Here is a 19,519-nt window from a genome sequence, read left to right on the forward strand (position 1 = left end):
TTAGAAAATTCTTCATTCTTTTGGAATTTTCATTACTTGAAAGATTATTCCACATTTTTTACCAATTTAAAAAGTATAAATTTTCAATTTCAATCCAGCGTGGTCAGAAAAAATGAATTTACGAAGTTGTTGCAAAAAATGGACGACAAATATTCCAAGTCCAACTTCGGATATATTCGTAACCCTTCGGGTTTCTTCGGACTGCTCTCCCTTCTGCACACAGATGCAAATGTTTGTTTTTGCCAAACTCGCTTGGCAGAAAAATTTTTGTTTCTTCAGTTTTCGTAGACTTGTGTTGGTTGTTGTCTTGTGAGGCTTCGTTCGTCCGAATTGAGTAATTTTTCGGCGGTTAGTGAATTAGTATAATAAAACCACACAATGGCTTTATATCGTGCAACTGCTTCCAAACTTTGTGAATTGAATCAGGTAAAATACTATATCAATTACAAATCATATCTATACAAATTCTTCCGTCTAGCATAGCCCACCTCGTATGATTTTCGAAGCACCGCAACACGCCGCATGATTCCCAATTCCTATTTTCAATAGTGTTTTTCAATCGTTAGCGTTTCAGTGTTTTCAATTTTACGAGGTTTTGGTGTGTTTCTTTATTTTCAATCCTCTAATTATCTATCCAACATCTCGTTAGTATGCTAATTGCACCAAGGTTCACGAAAAGGTGCGTCTTGCAATAATTGACCGAATTCGAGTCGTGTCGTATTTTTCATATTATCTCATAATGTTCCTTGACCACACTTGTACTGAAAAATTTTAATGGTTTAGAATCATTATTTGTGTCGAACCACGTAAATAACGAGCAGTTTGAAGTTCTACCATGAAATCGCTTTTTTCGCTTCTAAATCCCATGTTTTTACGTTATCATTCAATTTACCTTGCTATTTACGATAGGATGATGACATTTTGCCCGAATGCAAGGAATAGATTAGCCTAAAATCACCCCGTTCCGTAGGTTCTCCAAAATACACTCGAAATTATTGTAAGTGCCTTTGCGCAGATTCACCAAATCTCTGACCTTTCAATGATACTCTGTGTAACACATTAGAAGCTTATTTCAAACCCACCTATAATGAATGATTTTTACTCGGGTCAGCCTAAAAAAAAACTTCAACATCGAGTTATCTTTCTAATGTTCCATGATTTTTCACTCGATGACCTTTGGATTACGTAATGAATTACAAAATTGTGTTGTTGTTTTTCTGATTTCGTCTCCACACTTCGAATTAATTCTGGCATGTAAATTTTCGTTGGCTGATTTTCAAATTCGAAAATCGCAAATGAAAATTATTTTTAACGCGAAGGCTCGCCGTTACCCTTGAAATGCATCGGCACAAGAGTCAGCCTTCTTTTGTTTATAACTTGTAAACATGTGATAAGAAATATTTTCGAATCAAATTTACGTTCAAGGCCTAATAGGCGTTTCGTAGTAACGCCATTGAGTGAACTCGTCGGATCAAAAAATTTCTCAATTTGGACAATTTAATCGAGCTACGTGACTGAAGAAGTGTCGACTGTCGAGTGTCGATGTTGAAATTTAGGACCGTTAATCTGGCATCTTTTCGGTATGCATGGCGTGTGCAATTTAAAAAAAGAAGAAAAAGAAATTGCTAACATTGGTTCATTGTCAAGGACAAATAACCTATCATTTTGCACCGCGAACATTGTTCATATCGTATTGGCCAATTATCCGATAAAAATTTTCACGTATACGTGATTTTTCAACTTCAGCAAATTGACCATGTGCTGTTCAGTCACGAGATGCTTTTTTCAATGGAAAGATTTTGATGTTTGAAGCCTATATGTCGCGAGACGATGCTGTCGAGGAAGTTGTTAATTGATAGTCGCATGTGCCGCAATATAGTATCTAACTATGTTGACATCATATTTTTTCCTCTTGGAAATGTTCATCCTGACCTTGAAAAAGTTTACTATATTTGTTTTGCATTTGAATATTTGTGTATGTGGTCTCTGGCAGGATAGAAGTCCTAGAAATACTGTATGCCTAAAGTTGAAAAAAGTACTACAATTGGGTATATTAATAGATCAATTCCTGATTTCTTAACGGTATTGCTAATTTTTTCTCGAAAACGAGCATTGTATGGAGTTTACTAAGACCATTTTTATACCACAGCCAACCACAGTCTGTAGATAATCGATAGATGGTGGTTTGAACAATAGAGGGAAGGTATTGTGAAGTAAATAATGCTCGAGGTTAGTCTGGGTGTTTGTGTGTTTCTCTTGTTTTCTGTGAAAAAACTGAAAAAGAACTTGGATGAAGGATGATGAAACAATTATATAGCAGGATTTCATTCCTCCTTAGTCCTTTCAGAGCAAGTAGGTTGAAATGCTTGCCTTTGTGATGTAGATACGGTCTGGACTGGAATAAATTGTGCTAGTTTTCGAAGCATCCTGTTGTAAGCTTCAGCAGTGACCATCCTCCATGATTGATTTCAATCTGGCGATTTTATTGAGTGGTCACTGGTGATTTGACAAAAATTTCAACTTCCAAAAAATTGTCAAAAATTGTGGGTTTTTACAAAAAATTCAAAGTCCTACTTTTTTTTCAAAAATTGTTCAAGAGTCTTGCTTTTTTCCAGAAATTGGCAAAAATCTTCGTTTGTTCACAAAAAAAAAATTTGAAGTCTCATTTTTTTCCAAAAATTATCAAACATTCTCGATTTTTGCTAGAAATTGCAAGAATTCTTGCTTGTTGCCAAAAATTGACCAGAAGATCTCGATTTTTCATCAAAAAGTTTCAGGATAATTTTTTGAAAAAAATGAGACTTTTCGAAATTTTTTGCAAGTAAACGACAATTTTTAGCAATTTTGTGAACAAGCGAAAATTTTTGCCAATTTCTGGAAAAAAGAATGACTCTTGATGGGTAGAAAAATATGACTCCTCAAATCAAAAATAATGCTGTTTTACTACTCAGGAATTGTGAATTTTCGAAAGCTTTTGCCCTCGCTTCGCTCGGGCGTTCATTCATATTTTTCACTATGGTAAATACCTATGAACTTTTCTGAAAACTTTAAAAATTTGTAAAGTTTGAAGTTATGAAAATCAACTGTTTGCATAAAAAAATGGTGTTTTACGTTTTCAATTATCAATTTTTCACACCTTTCACCCTCGCTCCGCTCGGTCAGATTGCAATCCTGCTACAACAATTTTCAAACATTTCCTAAAATGGAAAAATCAACTCGAGAAATTCCAAAAACATAATCGAATCAATGAAAAATTCAAATAAATTTTTTACTCGACATTTTTGTTTCCAACTTCCCTTTTTAAAAAATGGTTCGAACCACATCTGGCCAATTCTTTGGAAAAAATCTTGGTTGGGAGGGGGGATTTTGGAGTAAAAAATTGAGAAAATCTAGCGAGAAAAATTGAAAGAATGTCTCAGTCTCACTCCCTCTCCATCTCCCACCACGCATCGTTTCGTCACGCCTCTGAAAATAAAATGAATGTTTTGTGTGGAAAGTTTTTTGCTCAGCTGCTTCTTATTATATAACAAATTTTTTTAGTCACTTTTTTGATTACTTTTTGGTTACTAAAGTTATTTTTTTGAGAAAAATTTGAGTACCATCCCTGATATTAAAATTGTTCATCAAAGTAGTTTCCCTTACTCAATTTTGATGTCTAAAAAGTAAGCGAGGGTACATGAGGCGTGACAAAGTATAACTTGAAAATATGCCGTATGAAAAAAATAGGAAAAAAGTACGAAATTTTGTTTTTTGGATTTGGTAGTCATTATAGACTAAAAATTTATCAGGTCTATTTTGAATACATATTTTTAATTTTTTTGTTTCTTTTAAAAATTATAAATTTTCGAAGTTTTTTTTGGCAATTTTGTAAAAATGAATGAGGTGGGGAGGGGGGTCAGTAGGTGCATTTTAAATTTTTTTAAATGTCCTTCCAAAAGGTCCTTCAAAAGTCCTTTTTAGTTTTCAGATTTTGTTAGACACCCTGTACCAGCAAGTGTTTCTCAACGTACCCCATGCAAAAAGTACATTTGGAAAATTAATCAGAGACTAAGCAGTCATTTGTTTCTAAGTCTTCTTCATCTATTTAGTACATTTTAAGGAACTCACCATAAAAAGGAGCTACTTATATCGATTAATTTTCACTTGAATATGGGTGATTAAAACTATCTCATTCAAAACGTTTATTGATGAATTAGAAATTATCGAATTTATCGACTGAAGCATGATTCATTATCGTGATTCATCGTTGAAAATGAGACAACTATGTCGATTTACTAGGTATTCATCTCAATTATTTTCACATTCTTTAATTGAACCATCTGCCAGTTGGAAAAAATATTCTACTACATTCCAGTAGATTGTTAACTTGTTAAGGAATAAAGTCTCTCATCTCTAAAAAAAAAATGAAGTTTATTGCTACTATGAATTAATCTTGATCTCGTTGATCTTTCATTCAACAACATTGTTTAATTTTCTTCAATGTTTCTAGTCCAAAGATTCCAATGAATCAACATTTTTGATGAATTTTATTTCCCCTGAAATAATCTGATAATGAGACTACTCATATTCTTCAATTTTTAGGGAATACACATACTCGTATTTCTATGTATTTTCCTTCGTTGTCGGTTCGATTTCTGCTGCGATAACAGTTCTTCGATTTCTTGGAAATAGTCTACATGAACCCCCTTTTCCTCTCTTCTTATTATTTCCTTTTTCACAATTATATATATTATTTGCTTGAGAACTTTCCTCCTTCGATTCTTGCTCGTATTTTCCTGCAGTCACGATAACAAAATAATAGAGACAGTTACGTAAACTAGCTTCTGTAATTACGAAACAGTTCAATGGGAATTTCCAGTAATCGATCGGTGATTTTAATTTTTAATGTATTCGATTCGATTACACATTACACGGTATTTTCGTTCGAAAACGAAGTCCATAAATATCATCTCGTCAATGTCAACGATAAACGTGGTGGGTAAGCCGGTAGCTTATAGAACGTGTGTGTCTGGTGATGTTGAAAATAACGATGATATTAATGGGTCAATTGTTCAACGTGTTCGGTTTCCTGCGTGTCTGTAGGTCTGTGTCTCTGGTTCGAGTGCATACGTCGTCGCACACGTCTGCGTATAAAATTGTGTGTAATGTGTACATTAAGTACAATATAAAAACGTGGACTCGTGTGTACCTTGCTTGGGATCTATTTCAACTTTGGTTTAAATTCAATTTTGTATCATGTGGTGGTGGGTGACGATGATATACTAATCGGTGATAACGACGAGGTAATAGATGCCTGCTAACGTCCGCATCTATCGCTGAAAGTTTTCTGGATTTAATCTGGTATCTATCTACATAGGAATTATGAAAAAAATTGGAAAATTTTTCGACGTGTCATCTTTTATTACCTTTCTCTGGCTCTGAATCAAAGTACCTACCTGGTAATCGATGACGAAGGTGGAAAAAAACTAGGACACGATTAATTATTACAATAGGCGATGTGTGTACTTCAGCAAAATACATACGTACATTGCATACCATACCTATCCACGCCCCAGATGTCGCTTAGGACGATGTACTCATCTACTTACAGTACAAAATGCTGCTATCATTGTATTCGTGTTTTTGTGGTATCAGCCCGTAGATAAGCTAAGTAAATTACTTAGTTCGGGTACAAGGCGGACTGTCTACTATGAAGGTAATCGGTATTAGAATTACGGAGAAAATTTTTAAAACAGGGTCATAAGAATTTGAAAAAGCTTGAAATGAAATGGTCGAGAGTCCTCAAAAAATTGGGGGAGTAATTCTCGAAGAAAATGACGAGCTCGCTGGTATTACTATTTTTGAAATAAATTCGACGAAAATTATGATAGAGGGGAGAGTTTTCCTTCTTGAAAACTGAGAAGGTAGTCTTCAGTGAAAAAAAGTATTTTTCGTGATTTTTTAACGAAAAATCGAAAAAAAAAATATTTGAAGTATGGACTTTTACAGAAATTACAAATTTTCTCACTTTCCATAAAGGTTCCACGACCAACCACACTCAATTCAGTTCAGATAAGTTGCCATTAAGAAAAAAACCCGAGCAGATAAGCGTTAAACTGTCTAAAAATTCCCTTTTCTTTCGATTCAACCTTCATGGAGGTTCAGTAGAGGTCAAAGAATTATCGAGTTCAATTTACACGATCGCGTGGTGCAGTTTTACTTTCACGAAAATGTTTAATTTTTCGTTTTTCCTTTCTGTTGTTGGTGGTTTCAGATTTGAGGCAGAAGGTGGTGTTTTTTTTGGGGTGGGGGGCTGGATGAAAACATGATATGGAAATTACGATAATTGACAATAGGTTGAAAATTCGGATTGTGGAATTTTTTCGATTCTATTTTTAAAAATGTGTAGACATTTTCGATAGGTACCGAAAAATTAGAAGTGGAGGATTTAGATTATGCCAAGTCAACACAAGTCTTGAAACAGCATTGATATTATTTTTTGCGAAGAAGTTTGAATATTTTTCAATGGAAAGTCGTGAGTTGGAAAAAAACTCAAAAATTGACGATTTTTCGTTTAAAAGTTTTAAAAAGTCAAATTTGGACCAACAAATTGTGATTTTTTTCCGGAAAAAAGTGTGCTATTATTTATTCAAGTCTTGAAGGATACATTTTCGTAATAGTTTTTGGTATGTGACGAAATTTTGAAAATTTGATATTTTGGAAATTGAGAAATTGTGATTTTTTTTCAAAATCAACGTAATTTTTCGCTATAAAAATTGAAATTACTCATCACTCATCAGTCTAAAAAACGAATTTCATACATACCCTCAACGTTCTCATTCTGAAAAAAAAACTAGGTAATCTAGAATTTAAAATCATTCTAAAAACTCAATTCAATGGAGATGATTAAACACATCATCATGAAACTATAAATTTTGAGAAATTTCGTTAGCATTTGATTTTGAAGAACAGAAAAAAATTAAATAAAAACTCATGCTCTGTAGGCATGTACATACTATTTATACGGAAGAGGATATGAAAATATGACTACATTAAAATAGGATATTGCAATACCATTTCAAAATATTCTCTCATTGAGGACTTAAATCGTGCGAATCAAATTTTAATTGGAAGGGGAGGGGAGGGGAGGGGATCGGTGCGAAAAGTTTTCCTACTCGAGTTATCAAAGTAATGATCGAGCTCGATTAATCGACCGATTCAGTAGAAAATTTAATAATTACCTACGTGCTCACTTTACTCCTTCCTTATCATGGGAATAATAATTTAGCTATTCTCTGGAAGTCTCGAATCACTTCATGACCTCTAAAGCTTTAACTGCAGTCTACGCTCATTATCACTAAAGTTTTAGCAAGATTTTTTTTCATATTGTTGTGTAATGAAGAAGTATGATTTTTCTCTTCATCGTGCACTGATTGCAACATTAATTGTGTATCTCATTGGCGCTATTTATTAAAGAGATAAGAATGAAGATAAGGGTATAATTGGTGTGTACAACTAAGTAGAAAGTACCGATTTGGAATTTTGGTTAATTGAATGGATTTGCGAGGGAATTCTCTCTGTTCAAGGTTGGGTTAAGAGGAAGAAAAGGGTCGATGAAAAAATTAAAATGAGCTGCATTGGGAAGAGTCGGTTTTTCATTTCGTAATCGTTTATGATTTTTAAACGAAATGAAATTAAGTACAAGAATAATACACATTGTCTGGAGCACAGGATACCCAATTAATTTACATGAAAAAGTCAAAAATTTCAGGTCTCAAGTTTATTTTTGCTGAATTTTTGAAATCAAATTTGAACCAGACATGTGAAAAATTCAAATTTTACCAAATATATTTAAAAAGCTGAAATTTTGTGTGAATCTATATCCTACTTTCAACTCTTCGAATCGGTTGAAACCGGTTTCGAACCGTTTTGAGCAGTTCTGGAGCCTACCGCAGATTTTTGAAAATTAATTCCGTAAAATTTCAACAGGCCTTAATTTCAAGAAGCTGAGTCGATTGAAAGTGGTTGTGAGCCGTTCTAGAGCTTCCACCAACTTTTTGAAAATTCTAGTTTCCGGAAGAATGACCTAAAATCTGAGCTTTCTAGTTTCTACCTTCATTGGGTAATTTTGTGGAAATTTCATCTTCGATAATCTGATGGAGGCTCCAGAACTGCTCAAAATGGTTCGAAACCGTTTCCACTTGATTCGTAAAGTTGAAAACAAGGCATCTTGTATCAAATTCCAGTTTTCTATATCAATTTGATTAAATTTGATTTTTTCGAATTTTTGGACCAAATTTGGTGTTTGAAAATTTACCAAAAATCTCAAACGCACTTCAGCTTCGGAAATTTTGTTTGGAAATGTAGTTTTGTTTGCTCGTTCGATTAAGCTTCGTCCAGGTCAAACGTTTTTCTGCATTGAACCATCGAAAAAAGTGATATGGGTACCGAATTACGGATTTTTCCGAAGACGCCGATTCTAATTGATTATGAAAACTATTTCACTGCAGAATCGAAAAAATTTGAGCACTCCAGGGAAGAGGGGCGTGGAGGCCAAATGATTCATGATTTCAAAGGCATTTATCTCATATTTTTATTCACCGGGAAGTTCATTCATGTGTGACTTTTGTTACTGAAAATATGGCCTCGTTTTACAAAAACTTATTGGTTTTAATGAGACTATTTCGTAGGAAAACCTCATTCAATTTTTTTCTCGAAAAAATCTGGTAATCGTTCGATGATTAATTCCCAGTATCTAATCTAACTCTAATGGTCCAAATCGCGACCGAATTGAAAATTGATCGATGAAAGTCCGCGTAAAATTGCATCGCTCAAACGAGGTAAAAAAAAAGTTTCAAATGAAAAAATGAAAAACGATTTATCCATTTGTAGATTTTAAAAAACAGGTGTACTCGTGAAAGATGATTTTTCTATCGTTTGGATGTCCTTTCCAATGTTGACTTCGTTTTGAAGAGACAAAATTATCTCAAAAAGTCTTTTATCATTCTCCAAATTTTAGTCGAAATTTTTTTGTACAATTCTCTCGAAATCGAAGCGACATTGAAGTGAATTGTTTATTTTTCGTTGTATTTGGGACGTACTTGTAGATATGATTTTTTAATTTTATTATCATCAGATAAAATATAATAATTATGTATTACATAGTGCACGCGATACGTGCCTTGGGAGTTGTAGTATTAGATTATCTGTATAAATTTAGAATTTTCTGGCTGTAAAATTGAAACCGAACGTTTAATTTCGTCCAAATGTACGTACATGTATCCTTGAATACACTGAAACACTGAAATGGGGAACCGGTTAATAATACAGTTAATGTTCGAGAAGAACTGGTTCCCCAATGTCATCGTTACCGTATATTGTGCTGGTGACTTTGCAAATAGGTTCAATTTTTTCGAGGTGTGGCGTGAAATTTCTTTCGTCTTTCTCGAGATGAAAATTTCTCGACACGACGAAATATGTATGAAGGTGAAATAGTACCTATTCGTAAAATAGCAATTAGCAAATAAATAACATTGTTTGAAGAGGAAATAAAAACTGACGTGATAACGTAGCTGCTAGATGATCGATTACTCAGCTGAATAATTTAATCACACGAATGGTTTTCTTTTTCTGATTACAGGTTTTACCTGCCTTTTCATCAATGATTCGTAATCTAAGCGATTCGACCGACTTGAAAGCCATATTAGTGGAGAAAATTCCAAAAGAACAAGAACGCGTCAAAAGTTTCCGTAAAGAATTCGGAAACAAAGTCGTAGGCGAAGTTACCGTTGATATGGTGAGTAGTTTTACGAGGTATTCGCATCGTGCTGGGAAATCCAACGTTCTCGTTGGTGGATTTTCTCGATTCTAGGATTTTTTTGTAATCGGATTTATTCGTTGATTTACAGATGTACGGTGGTATGCGCGGTATCAAAGGTTTGGTGTGCGAAACTTCAGTATTAGATCCGGAAGAAGGTATCCGTTTCCGTGGATATTCTATTCCAGAATGCCAAAAATTATTGCCTAAGGCCAAAGGTGGCGAAGAACCTTTACCAGAAGGTCTTTTCTGGTTATTGGTAACTGGCGACATTCCGAACGAAGCCCAAGTAAGTTATTGTCACTGAGATTGAGAAGGAGGAAATCTCTCGAATGATCTGCTGGAGTGATCGTAATGATTCCATCAGTCTCAAATTGAATAGCTTAGGATGAGGCAACCTTTTGGGGCTTGAAGATGGTCTGATGGGTGAAATTTTAATGATTCCTGGCATTGATTTTATCCTTCAATCGCCGTCTTAACAATAAAAAAAAAATTCAAAACTGTATTCTAGAAAATATAAGACCTTTTTTTTTCAAGATACTGGAAGGAAAAAAAACTGTTTGAAACATGAAGGATCACAAAAAAATAGGCGATTGACCAAAATGAGTAAAAGTGCAAAAGCGCACTAAAATTGCCACCGAAAATTTTCCTCCAAAAAAATGGGAATAAATTAGAGATTTCTTGGCATCAACTTTCTACAATTTGAATCACAAACAGATGAGAAATTTTTGTAGAATTTGAATATCGATAGAAGAAAGTGAGAAAATTTTTAGGGATTTTATCAACTCCGAGCGAAGGAATTTTCGAGTAAAATCGGTAAAGTGATGAGGAAGTTTGAAGTCTGTGGTAAAAAGATATTATTATCATTTTAAATTATTGGGAAAAAAATTCGAAAACTGAAAAAAATTCAAGTTTGGATTGAAGCTCAACTTTTCTGTTTTGTATTACGATGATAATTTTAAAAAAATTTCCAAATCCCTATTTGAAAAAAATTGTGATGAATTTTGGTATAAATATTTGTATTTTTTTACCAATTTAAGACTGCAATTTTTTGAAATATTGAGGTATTCAGCTGGAATTTTCTGAAATTGTAGCTTTTCAGACTAGAACCGTTGAGTACGTATAGTTACTTGGGTAGGAAATCAGATTTCCACCTACCTAAATCAATTTCGATACTGCGATCGTATTCAATTTATGGAGAAAATTGAAATCCCCTGCAGATTCAAGATCAGCAAAAGATGATCAGTTGGTTCAAGACCATGAAATCTATTCCAAAAATAATTTTCTTTGTTCGATTTTCTTTCACTTTCTCCTCTCTATAGTTGATTTCGCTAACTCAGTAAATGGTTAAAAATTTGAGGTTGTTTTTTTAAAAAAAAAAGAAGAGATGGGAATGCTACGTAGCTTTATTGCTTTACAGACTTTTCGTAGTATTTTTTCAATTTTGTTCTGATCTGTGAAATATACTTCTAATTAGCTAATTTTCTGATAATTTCAACTTGGCTCAATTTTTTTCCATTTTCTCATAATTTTTGGTTATCTTACTGTTTTTTAATTCTTGAAAATGATTGAGTATTTTTTTCTTTTTATGTAAAATATTTTCTCCTCTGTGAAAATTTGACAGTGGTCTTCGATTATAAAATTTTTTCAATTTTCTAAGATGTTTTTTGGGAGGAAAATTTTTGTTGGTTCATAAATACAAAATAATATTCTCATATTATGCTTATTTCAATTTCAGTCAGTTTTCAAACACTTTCTCGTAAGCTTTTATTTTCATTTTTATTTTTTGAAGTCCCCATTTTCGAAAAAGGGCATGAAAAAGTTGGCTTTTCAAGCATTTACATTTTGGTTTAGAATTCGAAAACAAAATTTGAAAGATTGGCGATTTTCGCTGTAAAATCGAATTGAATTTCTTTGAACTTTTAAGGTTTCGTGGCTGTGTAAAATAGTATTATTTTTAGAAAACAATTGGCGATTGTAGAGCAGAAAAAAGTACCTTGAACTAAAAACGATTTTGTAGAAATGCAATCTCAATCGTAAAACTCGACGTTCTCCTTGTATGAGCCATTTAAAGTTTAAATTCGCCTATTACGTAATAAGTTTCGATAAAGAAAAAGAAAGAGGAGGTGATGATCGATGATCTCTCAAGATTTCCCTTTTCTGATAAAAATATCAATTTTATAGTTCTTCGACCTCTGCCAGACAAACTGATAAACGATTACTCCAGATCATCGTGATATTTTTCTTCATTTATGTACCTAGCCTACTTCAATTACCCAGTACGAAATTAAAACTGTTCGATTATGTTTTCAGGTCAAAGCTCTATCTCAAGAATTCGCCAACAGAGCATCTCTGCCATCTCACGTTGTCACAATGTTGAACAACTTCCCGACGAATTTACATCCAATGTCGCAGCTCAGCAGTGCCATCACTGCTCTGAATTCAGAGAGCAAATTCGCTAAAGCGTACTCCGAAGGTGTACACAAGTCGAAGTATTGGGAAGTAAGTACAAATTTGACAATTACCAAATCCACGAGAGTGATTGAATTTTTTATACTAATTTTGCGTTTTCGTACGTTATTTTATAGTACATATACGAAGACAGTATAGATCTGATAGCCAAGTTACCGGTGGTAGCTGCCACCATATACCGTAATACCTATCACGACGGTAAAGGTATCGGTGCCATTGATACCGATAAGGACTGGAGCGCTAACTTCTCCCAAATGTTGGGTTTCGAAAGCCACGAATTTACCGAACTGATGAGATTATATTTGACCATTCACAGGTAGGTGAAGTTGTACGAATGACCCGATGGCCCGACCGGCGACCATGTTAATGAATTCACGCTTCTGTTTAACGACCAATGCCATTGAACTGATAATGACGTTATTTTTTCCCTCTCACCATCTTTCTTTTTCCTCTTCGAGTACCTACAACGTGTACTAATGACTCCACACGTTGCTCGAAATTGACCTTGCTAAGGCACGAAGAAAGTATTACGATAAGTTGACGTAATTTTTCCTTTCCTAAAGTGCAGTATTACCTGTCTCCTCGACTTTTATCTTATCCGTATCAACTTTTCGTCGTATCAAATCTTCATTTTTTTTTTTGTACGGTTTATGAAAAATTGATAAAAGGATTTTTTTACTCGATTTAACGCCGAGTGTCTGTAAAAAATACTCGTAAAAATTGATAGGAAATTATCTCATATGGGTTTGGCAAGTTGAAATGTCCCTCAGTGAACGTGTGTTTGTTCTGGGATTTACACGAGTTATTTGTAGACGATTACTTGAGACTTGAGACGTTGTAAAAAAAATTGAAATTTCGATCTTATAGAGTTCGTTATCAAGCTTGGTAGAATTCGCCTCCCAAAAACAGCCTCAATTTACGATAACATTCATTACGATTCGATTTTAATATTTTTTTATTTATTTTCCAGTGATCACGAAGGTGGTAATGTATCAGCCCACACTGTACATTTGGTCGGTTCGGCTCTGTCCGACCCATACCTGTCGTTTGCCGCCGGTATGAATGGTTTGGCTGGACCTTTACACGGATTGGCTAATCAAGAAGTACGTATAAATCGGTCAAATTCGAAGACGATCGGACGAATCGATTTAATCTGACGTATTTTTAATTTTTCTATAGGTATTAGTATGGTTGAAAAAATTACAACAAGAAATCGGAGCCGATCCTAGTGACGATAAATTGAAAGAATTCATCTGGAAGACGTTGAAGAGCGGTCAAGTTGTGCCCGGATACGGACACGCCGTATTGAGAAAAACCGATCCACGATACACTTGCCAAAGAGAATTCGCCCAAAAACATCTGCCCAACGATCCGTTATTCAAGGTATTACCCCTTCTCTTTTTTTCGACCTATTGTTGATTTTATTACTCTGCTGCCTTCGATAAAGGTACTCGAACTCGAGAATAATCGTCGATAATAATCTAACCTTTTTAACCTGTGTGTTTTATAGCTCGTGTCTCAAGTATACAAAGTTGTTCCTCCCATCTTGATTGAAACTGGCAAAGTCAAGAACCCGTGGCCCAACGTAGATGCCCACTCTGGTGTTTTATTACAGGTACATATTAAGAAGTTAAGAAAGAACATTTTTTTGAATGTTTGTATGTATCATACTGATTCGTGAATTTTTCTCTTTTCAGTATTATGGATTGAAAGAAATGAACTACTACACCGTATTATTCGGCGTATCTCGTGCCTTGGGTGTATTAGCATCTTTGATCTGGGACCGAGCTCTCGGCTTACCCATCGAACGCCCCAAATCCATGTCGACCGATGGATTAATCAAGTCCGTCAAAGGACCTGCCAAAGCGGCCTAATTATTTCTCCAGTCCTTCCAAATGTCATGTCCTGTCCCCAAACTCCCCTCCCCCTCCCCCCAGTCCTTATTCCTCCTTTATATTTTAATTGTCATAGATGAAGTAAACTATTATCGCTTTTGACAGATGTCGATGTCGAGTACCTCTGTGGTAGAATGGTCGTATCTTATATGCATCTCATAGAATGATAGATAGCGATGTAACATGTGTATTCGCCCTTTGCCCATTTACCCCTTCCAGTGTCGATTTCCTTTAATTTATTTATACTATACGTACGTTTTATTACGTTATCTTCATATTTACCTCATTGTTTTCGTGTTTTCTTAGTTACCCTCTGTCCCCCTCTAACCCTCGCCCTGCTATGTAAAGTATGTACGATAGAAACAATTTGAAAATTTCTACTTTGAATATTATTTGTTCCCCTCGAATTCTTTTCTTTTCTTTTTTTTTTTAAACGAAATTTATGTTACGTAGACTAATTACAAAATGAAAATTTTTTTTGTACATATCCCCGAGAATTTTATTCTAAGTTGATTAACGATTTGTGTGTATTGTACATACGATAGTTTAATTTTATGTACTTATTTATCGTCTGTGTATCGTGCTGCCCACCTCATGTCATAATAAGCCTACTGATTGTCGAAAGATATTTATTTAAATGTGGTAAATATGAATTAGTTCCGTTGCTTTCATTGTTGTGATAGTATTAAGTCACATTGAGCGGTAAACTTCTTCAAATAAATTATTTTCGAGGAAATTAAGTTATGTTTTTATTTTCATTTCGGAAGTTGTTTGTGATCAGGATCAAGAATGGCGTAGATTTGGCGGAGAAAGTCTGTTTGAAAAGAGTTTGCCTATCTAGTCAGAACTACATCTGCGTTTGAAAAAGTTCTGCACCTGGCTTCGAAGTCTCACATTTTTGTCATTTGTCATCGAAATTCGAAAATATGCTGGAAATTCAATTTTTCCATGAATATGGTGTGAAGTGTATGAAAATTTAGATTTACTGCGAAAAATGAGCTTAGTTTGGCGAATGAATTAAAACTTGAGTAAGTTTTGTTTTCATCTGAGAGGAGTACTTGAGAAACACAAGGGAGGGGAGACAAAGTTGAAATCTGAAAGAAACATGAAGTTGAGGGCACATTTTAGAGCGGGTAATATCAAAAAAATGGTCCAAATCTTGGAAAACATTTTTTTTTTAATTTTAGAAACATGAAGTCTGTAAATTTTGAAAAAGAGGTGTTGTACTTTTTTAAGACATCCTAATAATTTTCATTTTTCCGAATTCGTTGAAAACCTACTGGTCCTAATCAGTACATCGTTGATTGATATCAATGTTGAAAATAAATTAGATTAATTTCAAATTGATGGAAAGTGCCACCTAGACCGAGAGCCAATGAGGGCCTTCTGAAAATTTTCTCATCCCCTCCACTAAAACAAGTATGGTTTTTTTTTCAAAAATTGAGGTTAAAATCAGCTGCCCATAGGACAGAATTTTCACACAAGTTTTTCCTGATTAGAAAGCTCTCCCTCCCAAAATGATAATTTTATTTTCAAAAAAAAAATTTATGAGAGAAGTTTCTTTTAAAAAAGTTTTTCAAAAACAAGTTTTCTCAAAGAAAAGTTTTTCATTTTTGAAAATTTAGGTGAAGAACAAACATTTTGTTTTAACTCGAACAATTTTTGGTTTGGAGGGCGGTTTTTTCTTTTCCGAAGAAGTTTTTTTTTCGAAAAAGTTTTTTACACGACTTTTTTAATATCAAAGTTTAGTAGCTTTTTTTCTATGAATTTCCATTTTTCCTCTTCTTCGAAAATCATAGTTCTCTTCAAAATGAAGTTTGCACTTTTTTCAAAAACGAAATGAAGTTTCTATTATTCATTTTCATAGCGTTTTCTTTTCTAAAAATGAAGTTCACAAACTTTTTTGAAAAACTCGAGGCCAACCACTTCCTTCTATCATCGTCAGCGGCACTGCTTGGCATAAAAAACCACTATAAAATGCTACTTTTGAAAAATAAGTACCTACAACAACGATGTTTACAGAATTCAGAATGTAGAAATAAAAATCTCTCAATTCGTTGAAACTTCATTAATTTGTTCTGAAAAAATTGAATCGGAGAAATACGAGATAGATTCGACAATTGAACGTTTCTCAAGTTAAATTTAGCAATGCTCCACACGTTTGAAACAAAAAATGAAATCTTGGCAGTTGGCTTCGCAGAAAATGAAAACACCACGCTGAATTTTCACTTTTTAAAATCCAATGCAAGAAATATAAAAATTATTTCAAAATTCCAATTCAACTTTTTCGTTTTTAACATTTTAGGTATTAATTACGAGTATTTCATTTAACAGTAGGTATAGAATGATACTTTTTTCAGTTTTTTTTTTATCATTTCAATTTTTAAAATTTTTCTTGCAATAAAATTTGCGAAATGCTCAAGGACTTTCAACTTTCAAATTACATTTTAAAAATGAGATTAGCCTCAACAGTCTTATTTAAAACAGCCGATTTCAGTTTTTACGACTTTTTTTCTCTATTTTAAACTTTTCAAAACTATTTTAAAATAAAAATAACTTCGAGGTTCGTTTTTTCTAGAATAAAATTCACTTTGTCCAACTAGTAAATCTAGCAGAAAAAAGAAATTTCCGATGAATTGAATCTGATCTCTACAAGTTTCATTTTGAATTTTTCGGTACCGAATGGATGAAGAAACTTTTTCTTAACATAGATTAGAAAAAAAAACTCTTCGACAGTAAAACAAATTGCAAATGAGATTTTCATTACTGCTGAAATACTTGATGCAAAGATTCTTCGATCAACAATAAAAATTCATCGCTTCACGCCTAACCTAAAATCATTTCGCAAAAAATAACACGTTCTCAACAGTCTCGCCGACGTTAACGATTTCCTGTTCACTTTGAAACTTCCGGAATCTCATTGCTGTTTTTTTTGCAATGGTAACATGGACGAGTTCCATCGAAAGTGAGCTTACCTAGGTTCGCGTATTTATTTAATGTTTTTTGATACTATTAACACATTATCGCCTTGGCTTACGCGAAGGTCAAGTTTTAACTGGTTCCCAGTTATAATGGGTATTACTATAGCTTCATACGAGTGATAATACAAATGTATTTTCAAATGGAATTAAACGTATTTAATGGTGGAAAACGTATCCCATTACACGGCTGAAAATATTAACGTGTTATGCAATTTTTTCTAAAAAAAGTGACGTATTTTCACGATACGAACGAAAATTATGTCACAAACAAAAAAAATGAAATATGAGACAGCCGCGTTTCGAAACGAGAACAAAGAATACACCGATTCGATTGAACGAAAGTCGATTTTAAAAAAACAAAACAATTTATTAATTAATATGTACACGCTTAAAATTGCGAATGTCATTAAAATAAGAAATATAAAACGCGTTTGTAAATACATGAAAAATAAGGTCTACTCAACGCGATAAGAAATTTCTTCATTGAAATTTTCTCTAGGAAAAAAAAGGGTAGGTACAACGGGAAAACAAAGGCGAAACATGAAAATAAACGATGGCTTTGATGAGACGAGATGAAACTTTAAAAAAGAAGACAGATTGAATAGTAATATTGACGAATTTTCAAATTGATAAGTAGCTTTACATGAAGTATGGCTAAATGCGTTATTGTTTTCTTAAATGGCTGCAAATCCATTCCAATCCTTGGTACAACCTTTGAACAAAAGAATATAATAAACGTGACGTCATTCAGAGAGTTTCCGATGAATTAAATATTTAATCGAGCAAGCTGATAACGAGTAGGTGTTGAGCAATTACCAATGTACGCGCATTATATTTAGACTGATGAACCTACCCTTCGCCTGTGAGAGCACAACACGATTGAATATGCCACTGTTGGTTCTTAATCGAGGTTAAATCTAAATGCCTGCTTATTTCAGCCGCTGACATGCAATCTTTAACGTCTTGTTTGTTAGCGTAAATTAATACTGCAGCGTTAGATAATTCTTCGTGGTTTAACATTTTATACAACTCTTCTCTGGTTACCGTAAGTCTTTCTCGGTCCGTAGAATCGATAACTAATATGACGAACTGTAACAGATGATATGGTAATGAATACGTACGTAATTACGAATTGTTTTCACAAGTGTTGGGGAAAAGTATATACGTGGTAGTCGCAATCGGACTTACTTCGGTATTACTATAATATGTACTCCAAGCTGCCCGTAGAGACTGTTGGCCTCCTAAATCCCACATAATGAAATGGATATTCTTCCATACGACTTCTTCGACATTTGAACCGATGGTTGGTGATGTGTGAACAACCTCGTTCATTAAAAATTGATACAATATCGTTGTTTTACCAGCATTATCTAATCCCACTATCACAATTTTGTGTTCTGTTCGAAATATAAAAAGGTGTGTTATAGATATCTATGCGTACGAGAAAATTACGTCAAATATATGAATCAACTCACCTTCTGCACTGAATAGGCTCCAAATTTTGGAGAATAGTAAACCCATAATAATTGAGTTTATGCGAATAATTGGCTCGCCGTACGAGTAAATATCGATACATCGGCAACTACTCCCAAGGAACAATTAGATTGCAATTTCAGTTACCATTTTATACCACCAGTATTAAGATTTTCAGATAACATTGTAGTAAGAATTTGATAAAACATGCGTCGTTTTCTCGTTTTGATAAAATTACTTCGGACTATAACGCGTTCAACATATCACCAATATACGATATTTCTTATACTGAAAATAGAAACAATGAAAAATTGAAAACCACCAAACTAGATTACGATGATAACGTTTAATTGAATTACACTTTAGTAATGAAAACTTTTTCGCCACTTACTTCAATACCACCTAGGTGGTATTGCTTACTTTCACTTGAGCTGTAGTGTAGCCTGTAAGCTCGTTGGTGTGATTGTGATGTAGTGAATTTACGTAGGTATCGCGCAGTAGTAGGTAAATTTTTCTCAACTGGCGAGCTACGAACACTTTCTCTTTCGAACTTCCTTTGAAATATTTGCAAGGAGATGGATCGGATTTTTCAGAACAATATTATTCGGGCATTTCTGAAAAATTACAGTTCATATTATCACTCGGTTTCGTAAATTCGGAACAACTGAATAATTTTAAAACGGTGAAGATCAACTAGTAGAGAATTTGAAACAATGAAAAGTGCTCTTACAGGACATGAAATTTACATTAATTAGCGATCAATTTTTAAATATTACTCCGAATGATCTGAAATTGGTCGAGATATCATAAATTATCAGCATGCAAAAATTCAACCATCTTTTTTTTCAAAAAAGTCGTTCATTTTTTTTATTTTTCGATAGATTGACGTTTACGTTTTGGTA

The 19,519-nt window shown here is 33.8% G+C and overlaps 2 protein-coding genes across 4 annotated transcripts; one reads left to right on the forward strand and one right to left on the reverse strand.

Moving 5' to 3' along the window:
* Nucleotides 1–266: 266 nt before the first annotated feature.
* Nucleotides 267–14,899, forward strand: kdn (knockdown). The gene is made up of 9 exons (XM_065362666.1): nt 267–426; nt 9,620–9,775; nt 9,888–10,085; nt 12,110–12,298; nt 12,385–12,584; nt 13,239–13,371; nt 13,448–13,651; nt 13,779–13,883; nt 13,966–14,899. The coding sequence occupies exons 1-9, from the start codon at nt 379–381 to the stop codon at nt 14,140–14,142; spliced, it is 1,410 nt and encodes a 469-aa protein (XP_065218738.1). The 5' UTR covers nt 267–378; the 3' UTR covers nt 14,143–14,899.
* A 2,591-nt stretch (nt 14,900–17,490) lies between these two features.
* On the reverse strand, nt 17,491–19,483 carry Arl5 (ADP-ribosylation factor-like 5). 3 transcript variants are annotated; one of them, XM_065362682.1, is made up of 6 exons: nt 19,348–19,483; nt 19,038–19,231; nt 18,620–18,905; nt 18,333–18,541; nt 17,998–18,233; nt 17,491–17,856 (listed from the first exon to the last, which is right to left on the reverse strand). In XM_065362682.1, the coding sequence occupies exons 3-6, from the start codon at nt 18,663–18,665 to the stop codon at nt 17,808–17,810; spliced, it is 540 nt and encodes a 179-aa protein (XP_065218754.1). In that variant the 5' UTR covers nt 18,666–18,905; nt 19,038–19,231; nt 19,348–19,483; the 3' UTR covers nt 17,491–17,807. The 3 variants fall into 3 exon arrangements, with proteins under 3 accessions (XP_065218754.1, XP_065218753.1, XP_065218752.1); XM_065362681.1 differs by having other exon boundaries at nt 19,009–19,231; XM_065362680.1 differs by having other exon boundaries at nt 18,620–19,231.
* Nucleotides 19,484–19,519: the final 36 nt, after the last annotated feature.

Source organism: Planococcus citri, chromosome 4 (genome assembly GCF_950023065.1).
Source record: "Planococcus citri chromosome 4, ihPlaCitr1.1, whole genome shotgun sequence".
NCBI lineage: Eukaryota > Metazoa > Arthropoda > Insecta > Hemiptera > Pseudococcidae > Planococcus > Planococcus citri.

What these genes read in the sequence shown, in the direction of transcription:
- kdn (XM_065362666.1), top strand. Translation starts at nt 379, where the DNA reads ATGGCTTTATATCGTGCAACTGCTTCCAAACTTTGTGAATTGAATCAG. An exon ending in GCGAAGTTACCGTTGATATG is followed by an intron (nt 9,776 to 9,887) that starts GTGAGTAGTTTT and finishes GTTGATTTACAG; the next exon opens with ATGTACGGTGGTATGCGCGG. An exon ending in ACGGATTGGCTAATCAAGAA is followed by an intron (nt 13,372 to 13,447) that starts GTACGTATAAAT and finishes ATTTTTCTATAG; the next exon opens with GTATTAGTATGGTTGAAAAA.
- Arl5 (XM_065362682.1), bottom strand. Translation starts at nt 18,665, where the DNA reads ATGGGTTTACTATTCTCCAAAATTTGGAGCCTATTCAGTGCAGAAG. An exon ending in CATATTATAGTAATACCGAA is followed by an intron (nt 18,234 to 18,332) that starts GTAAGTCCGATT and finishes CATCTGTTACAG; the next exon opens with TTCGTCATATTAGTTATCGA. An exon ending in TGTGCTCTCACAGGCGAAGG is followed by an intron (nt 17,857 to 17,997) that starts GTAGGTTCATCA and finishes TTTTGTTCAAAG; the next exon opens with GTTGTACCAAGGATTGGAAT.